The 18,137-nt window shown below is 38.5% G+C and overlaps 1 protein-coding gene across 3 annotated transcripts in view; it reads right to left on the bottom strand.

Annotated features, from left to right (window-relative positions):
• AGTPBP1 (ATP/GTP binding carboxypeptidase 1) overlaps positions 1–18,137 on the bottom strand; it is a 183,617-nt gene that overhangs the window by 63,189 nt on the left and 102,291 nt on the right. For all 3 annotated transcript variants that reach the window (XM_043927561.1, XM_043927562.1, XM_043927563.1), the window contains one exon: positions 13,617–14,329. In XM_043927561.1, coding sequence (XP_043783496.1) covers positions 13,617–14,329 — 713 coding nt within the window. The remainder of the gene's footprint in view (positions 1–13,616; positions 14,330–18,137) is intronic.

Raw genomic sequence — 18,137 nt, 5'->3', positions numbered from 1 at the left:
CAGGAGTGTTAGTAGGACTGGACCCACCCTTGGTGAAACTTGGTGAAACTTTCCCTTGGGGAAACTGAAGCAGGGGTCCGATCCCCACATCGGGGCAACTGAGTCAGAGGAGAAACATTTAAGGCTGAGAGTGAAACAGCTGATCTGTGGCAGCCTAAATGGAATGCAGTCCTTGCTGCAGCCGTACATACCCCGGACAGGGACAGAGATCCCCTGGAAGCGCAGCGGCTGGGAGCTGGAGTTCAGGGATTGTGGAGCAATCCCAGGGCAAGGGGCTGCAGCTGACTGCTGAGACAGATCAAGGGGACGTGAGGGAGAAGACTGTGGTGGGAAATGCCTGTGGAGGAAAGCCGGGCAGCCATGGAAGCAAGGCAATACTGCTGAGTCACACATGGGGGTGGAGCCATCACCATAGCCTCTCTCTCCACACGTGCCACCATCAGCAGCTGAACAATAGAGGCTGGCCCATCGAACGCCTGACACGGTGAACTACAGAGGAGGACCCCACCCCAGGGTACCCCTTTAAGTGCCTGACGCACTGATCTGCAGAGGAGGACCCCAGCCAAGTGGGCCCCTCTATGTGCCTGAACGGGCAGAGCTACAAAGACGGGCCAAAGAGGCCTTCTGATCACCAGCTACAAGAGGCTGGAAAAAAGACTCTGATAGGGCCATAACTCCTACGGCGGAGGCAGTCCATGTCCCTGCACACTTGGCGCCGCCAGGGTCCCCACAAGCCAAGCAGCTGCGCCACCTTCATGCTCAGAGCTGCCACAGGCAAAAAAAAGTCTTGCATCTAAGCGTGCAGGGTTGCTTTGGTCGTGTCTGACTCTTTGCAACCTTGTACGCTGTGGCCTGCCAGGCTTCTCTGTCAGGGAAGGGGGTTCTCCAGGCAAGAATACTAGTGTATTGGCCAATACTGGTTTCCATGCCCTTCTAGAGCCCTGTATTTCCTGCTGCCCTGGCTGCCAACTCCCCTGAGAACCTGGTGCTGCCAGAACCCCTGAGACCCCAGCAGCTGCACCACCTCCACCCCTGGCCCTCACAGGGGCAGACCCAAGTCCTCCAGGGCAGCCTCGGGAGCAAACCCCAGTGTACAACCCACATGTAGAGGTGGAAATAAAACCACAATTGAAACTCAGGAGCAGTGTGACTAAGGAAGAAGATCCAAAACCTTCCCACGAGCTGTACAAGCTGCAGATTAAATCCACACGACCCAAGAGGCAGACTCTGTGTCTATGGAATAGATAAAAGGACATTGAGAGCTCCCGCAAAAGAAAACGCACTGGTTCTGATAGCTGTGGACATTGGAGGCAAGAACACACAGGAGCAGGACCAGATTAGAGCCTGGGCTGCCCCCACAGCAGGGCCAGAGATCAGCAGTGCTGGAGGGCATCCTAGGGAGGCGAGGTGGACTGTGACTCCCAGTGAGGGAAAGGACTCTGACAGCAGTGACTCAAGAAAAACATCTATTATTCTTCTGTTTTGACTTGTTCTGTAGATTCTTTTGGAATTCTTTTCCTTTTTCTCCCCCTATATTGTAGTTGTTGATTTTATTGGCCCTATGAAATGTAATTAAGCTTTTGAGCTTTTTTTTTTCCCCTCAGTCACATTTTTTATTGTTGTTATAAACCCCTGCCTCTACATTGGGCTTTAGCAGTTCTGGGAAGTTTTCTTTTTTTTCTCTCTCTTTTTTTAATTTTTCAAACCTATTATTACTTTTTCTACATTTAATCCTTTGTTTGCTTTTCCTACTGTTCTTTTCCCCTTACAGTTAATCTTTAATGTATATAAATCTTCTTTATCTACCTCTATTTAACTTTGCATATGTATTCTTTCTTTTCTTTCTTTCCTTTCCTCTCAACATATGTTAGTTTTATTTTCATTGCTTTCTTCCCCACTTGGCACCTTGCTTTAGTTTTGTTTTCCAGCTTTTGCTTTAGTTAGTTTTGTTCTGGTAGACATAATTTTTGGTTTCCTTTGTTCACTGGGTCAATCTATTGTACTTTATTTTTGTTGGACTATTTTGACTTTGCTTATGGATGTATATGTATATGTGTATAATCTGTTATTTTAATTATTATTTGCCTGATTTTGCAACTGACATTTGTCTGGGGTTCATCTTTGATTTCTCATTTTTGGATATTTGTTTTAATCTCACTTAATGCCATAACAAAGCACTTGTGGAACCTTCATTCCTGACCAGAGATCAAGCCCTGAGCCTTTGGAGTGAGAGCACTGACTCCAAGAACCTAGACTACCAGAGAACTAACCCTAGGGGGTATGAAATAGTGAGGACTCACACAAAGGAAACCACTTGAATACAAGACCCAGCATCACCCAACCACCAGTAGCACCCTGTCCAGGACACCTCATCTAAACAACAGACAAAACAAAAATACAAACCCAGTCATCAGCTGACAGGATTACCACCTTACTCAGCCTTGCCCACCAGGGGAAAAACAAACAAGCAAACAAAAACTCAGCACAAATCTCACCCTCTACGAAGCCTACACAAACCACTGGGACCAATCTTAGGGGGGCAGAAACCAAAAGGAAAAGAATTCAACTCTGAAGCCTGTGAAAAGGAGACCTCAAACACAGTAAGTTAAAAAAAAATAATAATGAAAAGGCAGAGAAATACTACACAAATGAAAGAACAAACTAGAAACACAGAAGTCCAAATAAATGAAGAGGAAACGGGCAAACTACCTGAAAAAGAATTCAGAATAATGATAGTAAAGATGATCAAAAACCTTGAAAACAAAATGGAGAAAATACAAGAATCAATTAACAAAGACCTAGAAGAATTAAAGAATAAACATACAAAGACAAACAACACAATTACTGAAATTAAAAATACTCTAGAAGCAATCAATAGCAGACTCTCTGAAGCAGAAGAACGAATCAGCGAGCTAGAAGATAAAATGGTGGAAATAACTTCTGAAGAGGAAAATAGAGTAAAAAGAATGAAAAGAACTCAGGATAGTCTCAGAGACCTCTGGGACAATAACAAACTCAACAACATTTGAATTATAGGGGTCAAAGAAGAAGAGAAAAAGAAAGTGTATGAGAAAATTTTTGAAGAGATTATAGTTGAAAATTTCCCCAACATGGAAAAGGAAATAATCAATCAAGTCCAAGAGGCACAAAGAGTCCCATACAGGATAAACCCAAGGAGAAACACGCCATGACACATACTAATCAAACTAACAAAGACTAAAGACAAAGAAAGAATATTAAAAGCAGCAAGGGAGATGCAACAAGTAACATACAAGGGAAACCCCATATGTTTAACTGCTGATCTTTCAGCAGAAGGGAGTGGCAGGATATATTTAAACTGTTGAAAGGGAAAAATCTACAACCAAGATTACTGTACCTGGCAAGGATCTCATTCAAAATTGATAGAGAAATAAAAAGCTTTTCTGACAAGCAAAAGTTAAGAGACTTCAGTATGACCAAACTGGCTTTACAAAAAATATGTTAAAGGGACTTAGATAGTCAAGAAATACAAGAAAAGAAAAAACATAGACAAAATCAACCCCAAACAATTAAGAAAATGGCAATAGGAACATATATATCAATAATTACTTTAAATGTAAATGGATTAAATGCTCCAACCGAAAGACACAGACTGGGTAAATGGATACAAAAACAAGATCCATTTATATGCCATCTACAAGAAACCCACTTGAGACCTAAAGACACATACAGATTGAAAGTGAAAGGATGGAAAAATATATTCCACGCAAATGGGAAGCAAAAGAAAGCTGGAATAGCAATCTTCATATCAGACAAAATAGACCTTAAAATAAAGAAGATTACAAGAGATATGGAAGGACACTACATAATGGTCAAGGAATCGATCCAAGAGAAAGACATAAAAGTTGTAATTATCTATGCACCCAACATAGGAACACGTAAATACATAAGAAAAACACTAACAGACATAAAAGGAGAAATTGACAGTAACACAATAATAGTAGGAGACTTTAAAACCTCCCTCACACCGATGGACAGATCATCAAAACAGAAAATAAATAAGGAAACATAAGTCTTAAATGATACATTAGATGAGATGGATCTCATTGATATTTACAGGACATTCCATCCAAATGCAGAATACACCTTCTTCTCAAGTGCACATGGAACATTCTCCAGGATAGACCATATCTTGGGTCACAAATCAAACCTCAGTAAATTTAAGAAAATTGAAATAGCATCAAGTGTCTTCTCTGACCACAATGCTATGAGACCAGATATCAACTACAAGAAAAAAACTGTAAGAAACACAAACACATAGAGACTGAATAACATGTTTCTAAATAACCAACAGGTTACTGAAGAAATCAAAAGGGAAATCAAAAAATTTCTAGAAACAAATGACAGTGAAAACACAACAACTCAAAACCTATGGGATGCAACAAAAGCATTTCTAAAAGGGAAGTTTATGGCAATACAATCCTACCTCATGAAACGAGAAAAATATCGAATAGACAACCTAACTTTACACCTAAAACAACTGGAAAAAGAACAAAAAAAACCCAAAATTAGTAGAAGGAAAGAAATCACAAAAATCTGAGCAGAAGTAAATGAAAAAGAAATGAAAGAAACAAGAGTAAAGATTAAAAAACTAAAAGCTGGTTCTTTGAGAAGATAAACAAAATTGACAAACCTGTAGCTAGACACATCAAGAACAAAAGAGAGCAGAATCAAATCAACAAAATTAAAAATGAAAAAGGAGAAGTTACAACAGACAATGCAGAAATACAAAGGATTATAAGAGACTATTATGAACAACTACATGGCAATAAAATGGATAATCTGGAAGAAATGGACAGATTCTTAGAAAAGTTCAATCTTCCAAGACTGAACCAGGAAGAAATAGAAATTATGAATAACCCATTTTCAAGCACTGAAATTGAAGCTGTGATCAAAAATCTCCCAAAAAACAAAAGCCCAGGACTGGATGGCTTCACAGGAAAATTCTATCAAACATTTAGAGAAGAGCTAATGCCCATCCTTCCAACTCTTTCAAAAAATTGCAGAAAAAGGAACACTTCCAAACTCATTCTACGAGGCCATCATCACCCTGATACCAAAGCCAGACAAAGACAACACAAAAAAAGAAAACTACAAGCCAATATCACTAGAACATAGATGCAAAAATCCTCAACAAAATTTTAACAAACAGAATTCAGCAACACATCAAAAAGATCACACACCATGATCAAGTATGCAAGGATTCTTCAATATATGCAAATCAATCAATGTGATATACCATATTAACAAATTGAAAGATAAAAAGCATATGATAATCTCAACAGATGCAGAAAAAGCTTTTGACAAAATTCAGCACCGATTTATGATTAAAACTCTTCCAAAAAATGGACATAGAAGGAACCTACCTCAACAAAGTAAAGGCCATATATGATAAGCCTACAGCAAACATTATTCTCAATGGTGAAAAACTGAACACATACCCTCTAAGATCAGGAACAAGACAAGGGTGTGCACTTTCACCACTATTATTCAACACAGTTCTGGAAGTCCTAGCTACAGCAATCAGAGAAGAAAAAGAAATAAAAGGAATCCAGATTGGAAAAGAAGTAAAGCCCTCACTGTTTGCAGATGACATGATATTGTACATAGAAAACCCAATAGATAGCATCAGAAAATTACTAGAGCTACTCAGTGAATTTAGCAAAGTTGCAGGATACAAAATCAATACACAGAAATCATCTGCATTCCTATATACCAACAATGAAAAAGCAGAAAGAGAAATTAAGGAATCAATCCCATTCACCTTTGCAACAAAAAGAATTAAATACCTAGGAATAAACTTACCTAAGGAGACAAAAGAACTGTACACAGAAAATTATAAGACACTGATGAAAGAAATCAAAGATGACATAAACAGATGGAGAGATATTTCATGTTCCGGGGAAGGAACAATCAATATTGTGAAAATGACTATATACCAAATGCAATCTACAGAATCAGTGCAATCCCTATCAAATTACCAATGGCATTTTTTACAGAACTAGAACAAAAAATTTCACAATTTATATGGAAACACAAAAGATCCCGAATAGCCAAAGCAGTCTTGAGAAAGAAGAATGGAGCTGGAGGAATCAACCTTCCTGACTTCAGATTATACTACAAAGCTACAGTCATCAAGACAGTATGGCACTGGCACAAAAACAGAAATACAGACCAATGGAACAAGACAGAAAGCCCAGAAATAAACCCATGCACCTATGGGTATTTTACTTTTTACAAAGGAGGCAAGGATACACAATGGGGAAAAGATCCTCTTCAATAAATGGTGCTGGGAAAACTGGACAGCTACATGTAAAAGAATGAAATTAGAACACTTCCTAACACCATACACAAAGATAAACTCAAAATGGATTAAAGATCTAAATGTAAGACAAGAAACTACAAAACTCTCAGAGAAAAACATAGGCAGAACACTTGACGACATAAATCAAAAAGCAAGATTCTCTATGACCCATCTTCTAGAGTAATGAAAATAAAATCAAAAGTAAACAAGTGGGACCTGATTAAACTTAAAAGCTTTTGCACAGCAAAGGAAACTCTAAGCAAGGTCAAAAGACAACCCTCAGAATGGGAGAAAATAATAGCAAATGAAGCAATTGACAAAGAATTAATTTCCAAAATATACAAGCAGCTCATACAACTCAATGCCAGAAAAACAAAGAACCCAATCAAAAAGTGGGAAAAAGACCTAAACAGACATTTCTCAAAAGAAGATGTACAGATGGCTAATAAACACATGGAAAAATGCTTGACATCGCTCATTATTAGAGAAATGCAAATAAAAACCACAATAAGACATCACCTCACACCTCACACTGGTCAGAATGGCTGTCATCAAAAAGTCTACAAACAATAAATGCTGGAGAGGGTGTGGAGAAAAGGGAGTGCTCTTGCACTGTTGGTGGGAATGGAAGTTGGCTGGTCACTATGGAAGACGGTATGGAGATTCCTTAAAAAACTAGGAATAAAACCACTGTATGACCCAGAAATCCCACTCCTAGACATATACCCTGAGGAAACCAAAATTGAAAAAGACACATGTATCCCATTGTTCACTGCAGCACTCTTTACAATGGCTAGAACACAGAAGCAACCTAGATGTTCATCAACGGATGAATGGATAAAGAAGTTATGGTACATATACACAGTGGAATATTACTCAGCCACAGAAAGGAACGCATTTGAGTCAGTTCTGACAAAGTGGATGAACCCAGAACCTATTACACAGAGTGAAGTGAGTCAGAAAGACAAAGACAAATATCATATTCTAACGCACATATATGGAATCTAGAAAAATGGTACTGAAGAATTTATTTACAGGGCAGCAATGGAGAAACAGACATAGAGAACAGACTTATGGACATGGGGAGAGGGTGAGATGTATGGAAAGAGTAACATGGAAACTTACATTACCATGTGTAAAATAGAGAGCCAACAGGAATTTGCTGTGTGGCTCAGGAAACTCAAACAGGGGCTCTGTATCAACCTAGAGGGGTGGGGTGGGGAGGGAGATGGGAGGGAGGTTCAGAAGAGAGGGGACAGATGTACACCTATGGCTGATTCATGTTGATGTTTGGCAGAAAACAACAAAATTCTGTAAAGCAATTATCCTTCAATAAAAAAAAATTAATTAAAAAGAAAAAACAGACAATCTTGGCTCAACAAGAAAAAATAAATAAATAAAATAAAAACAAAACAAAACTCTCTGCAAGTGAAACCAAAATCAATAGCAAGCTGAATATGACCTAGAGGCCACTGGTTTTCAACTTCTCAAACTGTATTTTAGGGGATATAACTCCCCATTTAGATTAAACTTAGATTAGACATACACCTAATACTTGATGGTAATCTTGCCTTGCCCTCAGCCCTCACTAATAAAGAGGAAAAATAGTCTTTTGTTCATTCATTTGTGCTAAGCAGCACAACTTTCATAAAAGGACATCAATCCTTCCTTCCTTTACCTCAATATATCACTCTCCAGTCAAAACAAGTATTTTCCAGGCACCCCTGGGGACTATAACCTCAAAGTTACTAACATCCATCATCAAAGAATAGCTCAGAGGAAAATAATTTGAGCAAGGCAATCTGACAAAAGTGCAGTCCACTCAGTGTCGTTAATACTCAAGAGTTCACATGATATACGGGCCAAAACCAAAATTGTAGTTTTGTTAGGTTTCAGCCAATACAGAGCAATACTTATGGAAAACAATTTAACACATCTCACTGCCATATTTACTTTACCATAAGAATATCATAGGATATGTTGTTCATTACTTAAGTGTTCTCTAAGGATCCACAAGAAGACACTCTTCATAAGTATGGTATAACCTCATATATATGATCACTACATATGAATGAATAACAGGACAGGCTCATGACCTAGACCAGAATGACTCTTGGCTCAGTCATTTACTAGCAGTGTAACCTTGGATAGTTAACTCAAGAATCCTAAGCTTCAGCATACTCTTCCATTAAATAAGAGAAATAATCGCTATTTCCTCATAGAGCTGCTACACCATTAAATGACATACTTTAATAAGCATATACACACTGCATAACAAAGTGTTTTTTACTTACTTCGGTATCTGGCCCATTAACAAAAAAAAACAATCAATATAAAAGTTATCTGTTACTGACACTACAATTATACTTCTCTACTGTCATCTCCACTACAGAAATACTTGAACCATCCTAAACATGGTAAGACGAAATCCAAGGTTCAGCTTTCCTTATTCTGCTTTTGCCACAATTCCTTCACCTACTTTTAATTTTAAATTTCTGAGTAGATAATATTAATACATTGACATGGTACAAAAATCAAATACTACATAAAAGTCTAAAACGAAGATTCTTCCTTTCAACACACCCCACATCCCTCGTTCATTCAGTTAATTACTACTTTCCTTCCACAAGCACCCTGATTATTTTATTTCATAATACATCTTATAGCTCTTTCCATTAGGACACTGTTTTTTTGTTTGTTTTTAATCACTGCAAAGCATTCACAGAATGGATATACCATAATTTATTTGACTAGTCTCTGATGGATGAGTTTTGGGACATTACCCACCACAAATTCCATATAATAGTTGACAAATATTTGTAGGCAGAGTATATAAAATAAAGAGGGAAAAAAGTAACAATCTTCAAATGTCTGAGCACTGTTTCCTTATGTAATTCATAAGCATTTTAAGTACATATTTTTATATTAGTTATATCTAAAGCAATTAACATTATTGGGGGAAGTCCTCCACATCTAAATATACAGAATCATACTGTTTTGTATGATTGAAAGAGTTATAGAGTTATATTACTGCCTCATATCAAACATCTGACACCCACGGAAATTTTCATAAATGATACGAAAATGAAAAATTTGACAAATATGATAAAAGGTGTCCTCTGCAACACTCACTGTCACACAAAATATATAAGGATGAAGCAAAAGAGACTAGCAGTCAAAAGTTTTAGACTACATTGTAATTTCTGATGATTCTACTGCAACAAATCAGGCAAAAGATATTTTTATCAAGGTCTCAAAAATCAGTGGAGTAAGAAATCTTTGAAACTTGCAGGAGACACACATCACTTAATCCTCCAAGGTTAAGTTCTGTTTATCCCATTGAAGATCTTTTGGAGTGACTGCAAGTTAACAGACTGTAAATTACTGGGTTTTCTATGTTTTCATTTCCTGGAGCTCCATCTCCTTTGCACTTTAACTTGTACCAACACACCCACTTTTAAGACACATATCCCACCTCCCAGGGACCTTTTGCTCTTTCATCAGGATGTTTAGTATCAAAATTATACTTTAAAGCTTTGGTTTGAATAACATACAAACTCTGTGGTACATTACCTTATGCAGAGAGGCAATAAAAAAACACAACTACTTCAGGAAAAAGTCTGCAGGTGGCCTAATACAGTCAAGATGTTGAACTCTAATCTGTAGATTACATATGTAAAGCATTTACAAGGTCTGTGTTTCAGGAAGGAGGTGAAAAGTATTAATCATAAATAAGAAGAGAGAGGGGAGAGTTGAGAACAGTAGTAATTCAAGTCTGTATCAACTCTTCCTCTACCAGGAAAGACACAGTCCTGGGAGGACAGCAAATAGAGTGTGGGTCTATGGGTGGAGTAACACTCTCTGAAAGACCCACTCAGGCAAAGACAAAGTCCAACACTAGGAAGAGCTGCTCAGAAAGAATAGAGGTCACCAGGGCTGAAGGTTTAGCTCCCCATCTGCAGACATCTGAGGACCCACACAATAGGTATAATAGCTATTTGTGGCCATCATATAGATAACTCACTTGCAATACAGTTGCACTTCATTAGAGTGAGTTTCTTCACTTATCAGTATCAAGAAATGAATCAACTGAAAAAATGATCTAATGTTAATTAGAGGCTCTGCTTGGCAGGAATTTATCTCTTTTATTAGCACAAATGGGTAAAACACCTAAATAAGAGTGCTGAGTAAAGCTTTTGAAACATAAAGTCCATGAGGGAAAATAAGAAGGATCCTTGGTAGTTAAAATTAAGGCTGAGAATCAGAGACTAACAAAATAGTTCTAGCCCATTTCCACAACCTTCCCTTCTTCTAATCTTACCTCAGACATTACAGGCTAATAAGGAAAATTAGAACTTTCAGGCTGAGGCAATTTAATGAGGAAATCTGCTCTCAGGGTTTAAAGAACACAAAGGTCAGGAAGGATCTTCTGTAGTCAAGAGGACGTCTTTGACTTTTGAAAGATCGAGTCTAAGAGGTGATGCTGAAAAGGAGGAAAAACCTAGTTGCTGACTGATTCTGACTTTTGCCAGGCATGTCAGTTCAAGTCCTTCAAAAAGCAAATGCCATACACAAGCATAATCTCCTGCAGCCAACTGTGCAACACACCTATTAGGGGAAACACATGTGAAGAACAAAGAGGAAAGGGAGCAGCAGCAGGTGAGAAGGGCCTTTGGGTCTGTCCAAAAAGCAGATCTGATCCCTAGGAAGAGAGAGAATATTGAGGAGGAGAGCCTCACACTGCAATGTAGCTCTGCAAAAGTCTCAACCATGCCAAGAGGACACCACAGGGCAAAGACTGCCAATGAGCAGATCCCTGAACTGATCAGGCATGGCTCCACTCTAGCAACCCCATCGTGGTCAGACAATAACTGAAGCAATGCAGAGAGGACATGGCCTCCGCAATAACACTGCAGGAGATCCCAAAATACAGTGGCTAAAGGCTGTGGGCAACTACAAGCTCCATGGCAGGTTCTCTCAAGAAGGGAGAGATGAGAAACTCATTGCCGTGGCTGCCACAGCCCACCCTTGTGCTGCAAGGATCCACTTCTACACCCATGTTGGAAAACAGCTGCTCCACAGTTCCTGTGGGCCTCTCCTAAGGAGACACTTAGAAGAAAAATATGAGCAGGACAAATGTTGTCCCCATTACTGCAACTATTCTCAGGGCTGCAACTCACCTCCATCCTCCAGTATCTATCAAAATTCCCCTCCCTCTCACCTATCACTTCTGCAGGTCTTGGTAGCTGGTGTGATTAAGTGACCCAAACACTCTTTAGGTCTCTGAAAGTGTTAGTTGCTCAGTCATGTCCATCTCTTTGCAACCCCATGGACTGTAACCCACAAGGCTCCTCTGTCCATGGGATTCTCCAGGCAAGAATACTGGAGTGGGCTGCCATTCCCTTCTCCAGGGGATCTTCCCAACCCAGGGATCAAACCCGGGTCCTTCCACATTGCAGGCAGATTCTTTACCATCTGAGCCACCAGGGAAATCCTTAGGCATCTGAACCTCTGGCAATCATATCTTCGTCATCCCAGGGTAGTTGTAACAGGTCCATTCATGTTAAAATTAGTGGATCACTCAAGTGCCACCCGTAGTCAACCTGTTGCCGCTGTGCAGAAGCAATTTTACCTCTTTTAGCTCGTCTGGGTCCTGCCTGTTGGTCCCTGACACAAGAGTCTAAAGTAAATCATTGCAACCACAGTTTGCAGCCAAACTGTACCCCTGTTATGTCCTCTATGGAAAGACTGCACCCACTGCAGGACTGGGGCGACTAACCATGCAGAGCTCAGAGATGCAGAGATACCCAGCTACATAAAGTCCCCCAGTGGAACACTGGGAACTACAGAAAGTAGAACTACCTGTTTCCACCTCCTGCTTCCTAGACCATGCAGCCTACCTACTGGGGATAGAGAATCAAGTGGAAATTTCTAATTTCGTGCCTATACTGCATCCTGAAAGATGGCCGCCCATCCTTGCAGAGTATTTCCTCTGAGTTGGAGCTTCATCTGTGGCTTCTCAAGACCGTTTCAGCACTCCAAGAGGCCCACTGCCTCTGGATGATACAGTTTGTGATACAACCAGTGGACGCCAAGGCACAGCACCCCCCCCCCCAATGCACACACACACACACACACACACACACACACACACATTTCCCAACAAACTCAGTCCCTTGTTCTAATGCTGCATTGTATGTGATTCCATACCTGTGGATCAAGGACTCAACTGGTAACATTAAACATATACTAAGTTGCCAAGTAAAAATGATTAATTATATGCTAAATTTAAAAATAAATAAAATAGTTATTGCCCTAGAAGCTCACAGTCTCAGAATCAAATACCTACAGCAATGTCCTCCTTCATCAATACATACTATGCTTTTAACAAGAACATATAAACAGTCTTAGGTATTGATAAGCCACCATCACAAACCCTTAATCATAATCACTGAAAATACTCAAGTGGTAACAAAAATGTATTTTTATGCCCAATATTCATTAGTTGGCAACAGTTAATACTAACCATAATTTCCATTGGGTTGGTCACAAAGTTCATTAGGGCTCTTCAAAAAACCAAAACGAAAAATCCAAATGAACTTTGTGGGCAACCCAATAAAATTAATTGGTAATATTTAACAAGTTCAATTCTATGAATCTTAAATTATTATATTGTATATTTTTAAATCCAAATTTTACAACAAAATGATGATGTCTATGTTGCTATTTTTAGATTATATATCTAAATCAAGTTCAAATAATAATCAAATTACTAAATTAATATATATCACTAATACAATATTTATTCAAAGATTACTAAATAATCTTTTATAAACTGTCCAATGGCCAGGTTTATTATGCTGGCTTCATTTGAATAAGTAATGAACTTAGAAAATAAACCCACATGGATAATTTCAGAACAATGCAAAATGTCCAAAGGCAGTATAAAAAATGACGCTTACTTTATTTTTTTCTCTTGATAGTCAAGAAGATTTATTAATATAGGATGCTTGAGGGATACAGCGGGCAGGCAAGGAGCTCTGCCGACAACAAACTTTAATTCAGAGTAATCTAATAGTCAAGAAGATTTATTAATATAGGATGCTTGTGAGGGATACAAGCGGGCAGGCAAGGAGCTCTGCTGACACAAACTCTAATTCAGAGTAATTTTCTTCCTAAAAACCCAAAGCAATTGTTTGTTTTTTTCTTTCCCCATAAGCCCCATATGTTGACAATGGTCTTGTTTAAGAAGAAAAGGAAATCCACAACTCACCTTTGTACACCATAAGGCCTTTCCAAAATAGGCTCTTTGAATGGAGGAGGAATGTGACCAAAATAATCAGGATAAGCCACTTCTGAATATTCTGGGACAGACTTCGTACTTTTCACAATCTCAATATAAAGATCAGAGTCATGGAGTGTTGGTACATCAGGGACTTCAACTGATGCTTGTTCCACTGATGAAGTAGACTCCGTGTCTTCATCATCTTCAGTTTCGACTCCGGTACAGCAGAGCTTGCCTAGCTGAACCGTTCTTCCCTCAAACAGAACATTTCCACAAGCAGCCACGTGTGAACACGCTTTAGTGCACGTAAGGACAGTGACAGGGAGACTGCAGTCCTTCATTCCTGGAGTCAAACCTGGGGCTGTTTGAGATGGAATACTCTGCAACGTAATTCGGTCCAAGGCCTTCACTATATCATTGTTTAAGCCGTGGCCTGATGAAATAGTTCTATTTTGATCTCCGAGCTGCTGCTGTAATGTTCTGTCATTCTCTTTTATGTCTTCTTTTGCCAGATCCACAGAGATAGCTTTCTTATTACCTTCATCTCCTTTAGGAGACACAGTCGTCTTCATTACAATTCCTTTTCTTAAATTGCCTGAATTCCCAGATGCTTCCTCTCCCGCTGTGGGAACAACAATAGGACCACGAACTTTTCCCTCAAATACAAAAGGCTTTGGTTCTTTGGAGATTAAATCATAGCCCTTTGAAAATAAAGAAAAAATGTTTAATATTTTATGTGTAAATATTAACACATTAAAATACATACAAAACTAAGATCATATTTTATATGCTGATTCAGAAGCCTAACAAGTGAAAATTTTAAAGATGGATAAAACAGGTATATTTTAAATTTGCTAACAAAAGATAAAATGTTTAACCAGCACAAAATTCATTACACTTATTTTACTATTATAAAAATAGTTTTATAAATAACAAATATGGGAAGTTTTAGAAAAGCATAAAGACATTAATATCATCCAAAATCTATTAAAGGAAATACAACAGCTAAATTGTTATTCATTGATTCAACAGATGTGTCTATTTTGTGCCAAGCACTGTTTCAGGCATTTAAGATTCATCAGTTTAAAAGAAAAAAAAAAACAAAAACTCTTCCTCTTTTAGCGTATATTCTTCTAGAGAAGAAGGGGAGAGGACTGTCAAAACAAAAATTAATAAACATTATACAAATATATTTTATGGAATGTTAGAAAGCGGTAAAGGAGGAAAGGGGTAATAGGAATCAGGAGTGCTGGGGGAGGAGAGGTAGATGGCAATATCAATGCCATTGGTTAGGGAGGCCTCACTGAGCAGATACAAGCAAAGACAGTGAAGGTCGCTGGTACCCAGGCCCTTGAGTGGGAGAAGGCCTGGTGTGGTCAGAGAACAGCAAGGAGGTTAAGATGGCCAGGACTGAAGGACCAAGATGAATTCCAAGAGGTAAAGAGGGCCAGATACTGTAGGGCCTTTCAAGCTATTTTAAGAATTTTGGTTTTCACCCTGAAAGAGACTGGGAGCCACTGGAAGGTTCTGAGGAGAAGAATACCATGACGTGACTTATCTGGGGAGGGAGGAGCAGACAAAAACCCAAACTGTAGCACAGTGTTTCTTAACCACAGCATTTAAACATTTGGGGCTAAATAATTTTTTTGCTTAATTCGGTTCTGTCTTTTTGGGGAGGAACAGGGTACTGGAGTTGGGTGGTATAGAAGTAGGAAGACCCATTTAGAATCTTCTGGAGGGACTTCCCTGATGGTCCAGTGATTAAGAATCCCCTTTCCAATGCAGGGGACATGGGTTTTATCCTTGGTTGGGTAAATAAGATCCCACATGCCAAGGGGCAACTAAGCCTGCACACTGCATCTACTAAGCCTGTGAGCTCTAGAGCCTGTGAGCCACAACTAGAGAGAAGCCCGCGCCACAGTGAAGATCCCGTGTGCCTCAACTGAGGCCCAACACTGCCAAATAAAAATAAATAAACAAAAATGTCTTTAAGAAAGAGTCCTCTGCAGTTACCTACAGAAGCTGGTAAGAAGTGGTTGTATTTTAAATGCACTGTGAGCCAGAGACAGGATATCCTAAAACAGACCAGATACAGGGTAGAGGTCATAGATGGTACCAGGTGTTTGCCTGAACAACTGAAAAGCATCAGGAGTTAGCTCTGATATGTTAAGTGTGAGCTATTCACATACAGACAAGGACGTAAAGCAGGCAAATGGATGTATGCTTCAAGAAGTCAGAAGAAAGCTGTATACAGAGATGTAAACTTGAGAGTCATTTACATACAGATACCGTTCTAAGCCATGAGACTGGAAATTATCAGTGGAAAGAAACAGAGAAGAGGACAAAGACTGTACCCTGTGATACTACAATCTTAAAGAGGTTGAGGAAATGAAAATGAAACAACAGGATATGGAGAAGGAAAAATTGGGCTGGAAAAATAAACCAAGAAAGAAAAGTGTCCTGGAAGACAAGTTAAAAAAAGGATACTACTGACAGATCAGGTAGCCTTTTCTCTTTCTATACTTTTAGACATTATTTTGATCTATATAACACTTTATCAAACAAAATACATCAATTGATCTAACCTTTATTCTATTGTTTGGCATTAAATCCTTTACAAATTAGGGAAGGATTTAAGCCATTTCCAAAATTTTGCTATTATAAAGAACTCTGCAATGAACATCCTTTTGCATAAAATTTTTTGTTTAGGATAATTTCCTAAGCACTGAAATAAAATTACAGGGTCAGACACTAATCAATTTTAATGTTTAACATAATCTGTCCAAATGCTTTCCAAAAATACTTATATTAACACTATTCCCAGTAACTTTATATGAGAGTATCTAATTTAACTTCTCTATTCTTTTGCAACATTAGGTACTACAGTTTTTAAAAGCTTTTTCTAAAGTGGTAGATAAGAAGTATTGTCTTACTACCATTTTAATTTCTTTGACTACTGGAAAAGCAAACAATTTTCCATACATCTATTAATCAGTTTAATTCTTCATAGGTAATATATGTTGCTAGTATATAGGGTTTTTCTTGTTTTGTAGTATAAATTCTCACATTTATTCACACACACACACACACACTCATACACATACACACACACATACACAAATACACACCCCTTAATCCATTTTTAAACAATTTTTCTGGATTTGCAATTCATCCTTTAATTGTGTTTAACTTCTATACACACATTATGTAGTCAAAATTAAGAATCTTATCCTCTGTGATTCACTCTTTGAATGTCCACTGTATTAAAAAAAAAAAAAAACACTGAATCAAACATAATTCACTTTCAATCTCTGTACTCTTATCTAATCCCAGGAGACAAGGAGGTACAAAGGAAGTAATAGGTAAGTCTCTCTGCATTAAAAGGGTTGAAGAGAAGACATCTGCATTAAAAAAATCTGTTGTAGGAAACCTGGTGGGCGAGGTATCTACCCCACAGAAACATACACAATTGTTGGATAAGATATTAAGGTATCTGGAAGTCCCCTGGTGGTCTAGTAGTTGGGATTCCACTGCTATGTCCTGGGTTCAATCTCTGGTCGGGCAGCCAAGATAACCACAAGCCACGTGGCATGGCCAAAATAAAAAAAAAAGAGAAAGAGAGAGAAATATTAAAAGATACTAAGTATAACAACAAGTAAATAAGAAATCAAGGAAAAAGACCAGATAATAAGTGAAGACAGGATCCCAAAGTTGATCCCAAACTGAAGCAGGTCTTCACTTAGAAAACAATTTGCAAAAACAGGTGACCTGGGGTTTAGGTTTTTCTATCTCAAAAAATATAAAGAACAGGACAGTAACCCAGAGCTTGCATAAGGTAGGAAGTCCAACAGAAGACCCCTCCTCCCATGAAGATGGAACCCCAGAAAACTAAATCTTCAATATAGAGGCCCTAGAAATACCCCACCACAAAGCAAATAACAGCAAGGAAAGACAACAGTCTCAAACCTTAGCACTAAGCGGTTGAAGAACAGCATTACTCACAAAATGATACCAAAAGCCTGCCATCAAATCACATGAATCTGTAGCCTGATTCACATTACCTGGGTGATACAAAAACCCTCAGTGAGAAATTTAATCTATTACAGTGCCTGTCAAAACCAACAAAAACAAAAATTTCTGGAATTTCCACAAACAAAATTATAAAGAAAATGAGCAGCTGTGCTCATGATTGAAAAACTGCAAGAAGTTCAGACACTAGAACTATAAGACTAAGAAATGCCTGTATTTGAATGTTCAAATAAATAAAAGACAAGAAACAACAAGTTAAAGATTGATGAAACATTTCTTCAAATGTTCTAAAAATCAAAAATAAATTCAAATGCCTAATGTATGTTTCTAAAGACAGACTGAAAGTCATTCACTCGTGTCTGACTCTTTGTGACCATGGAGTTAGTCCATGGAATTCTCCAGGCCAGAATACGGGAGTGGTTAGCCTATCCCTTCTCCAGGGGATCTTCCTGACCCAGGAATTGAACTGGGGTCTCCTGC

Source organism: Cervus elaphus, chromosome 16, assembly GCF_910594005.1.
Source record: "Cervus elaphus chromosome 16, mCerEla1.1, whole genome shotgun sequence".
Taxonomy (NCBI): domain Eukaryota; kingdom Metazoa; phylum Chordata; class Mammalia; order Artiodactyla; family Cervidae; genus Cervus; species Cervus elaphus.
Note: the sequence above shows the minus strand (reverse complement) of the source record. Positions and strands in the feature narration are given on the sequence as shown.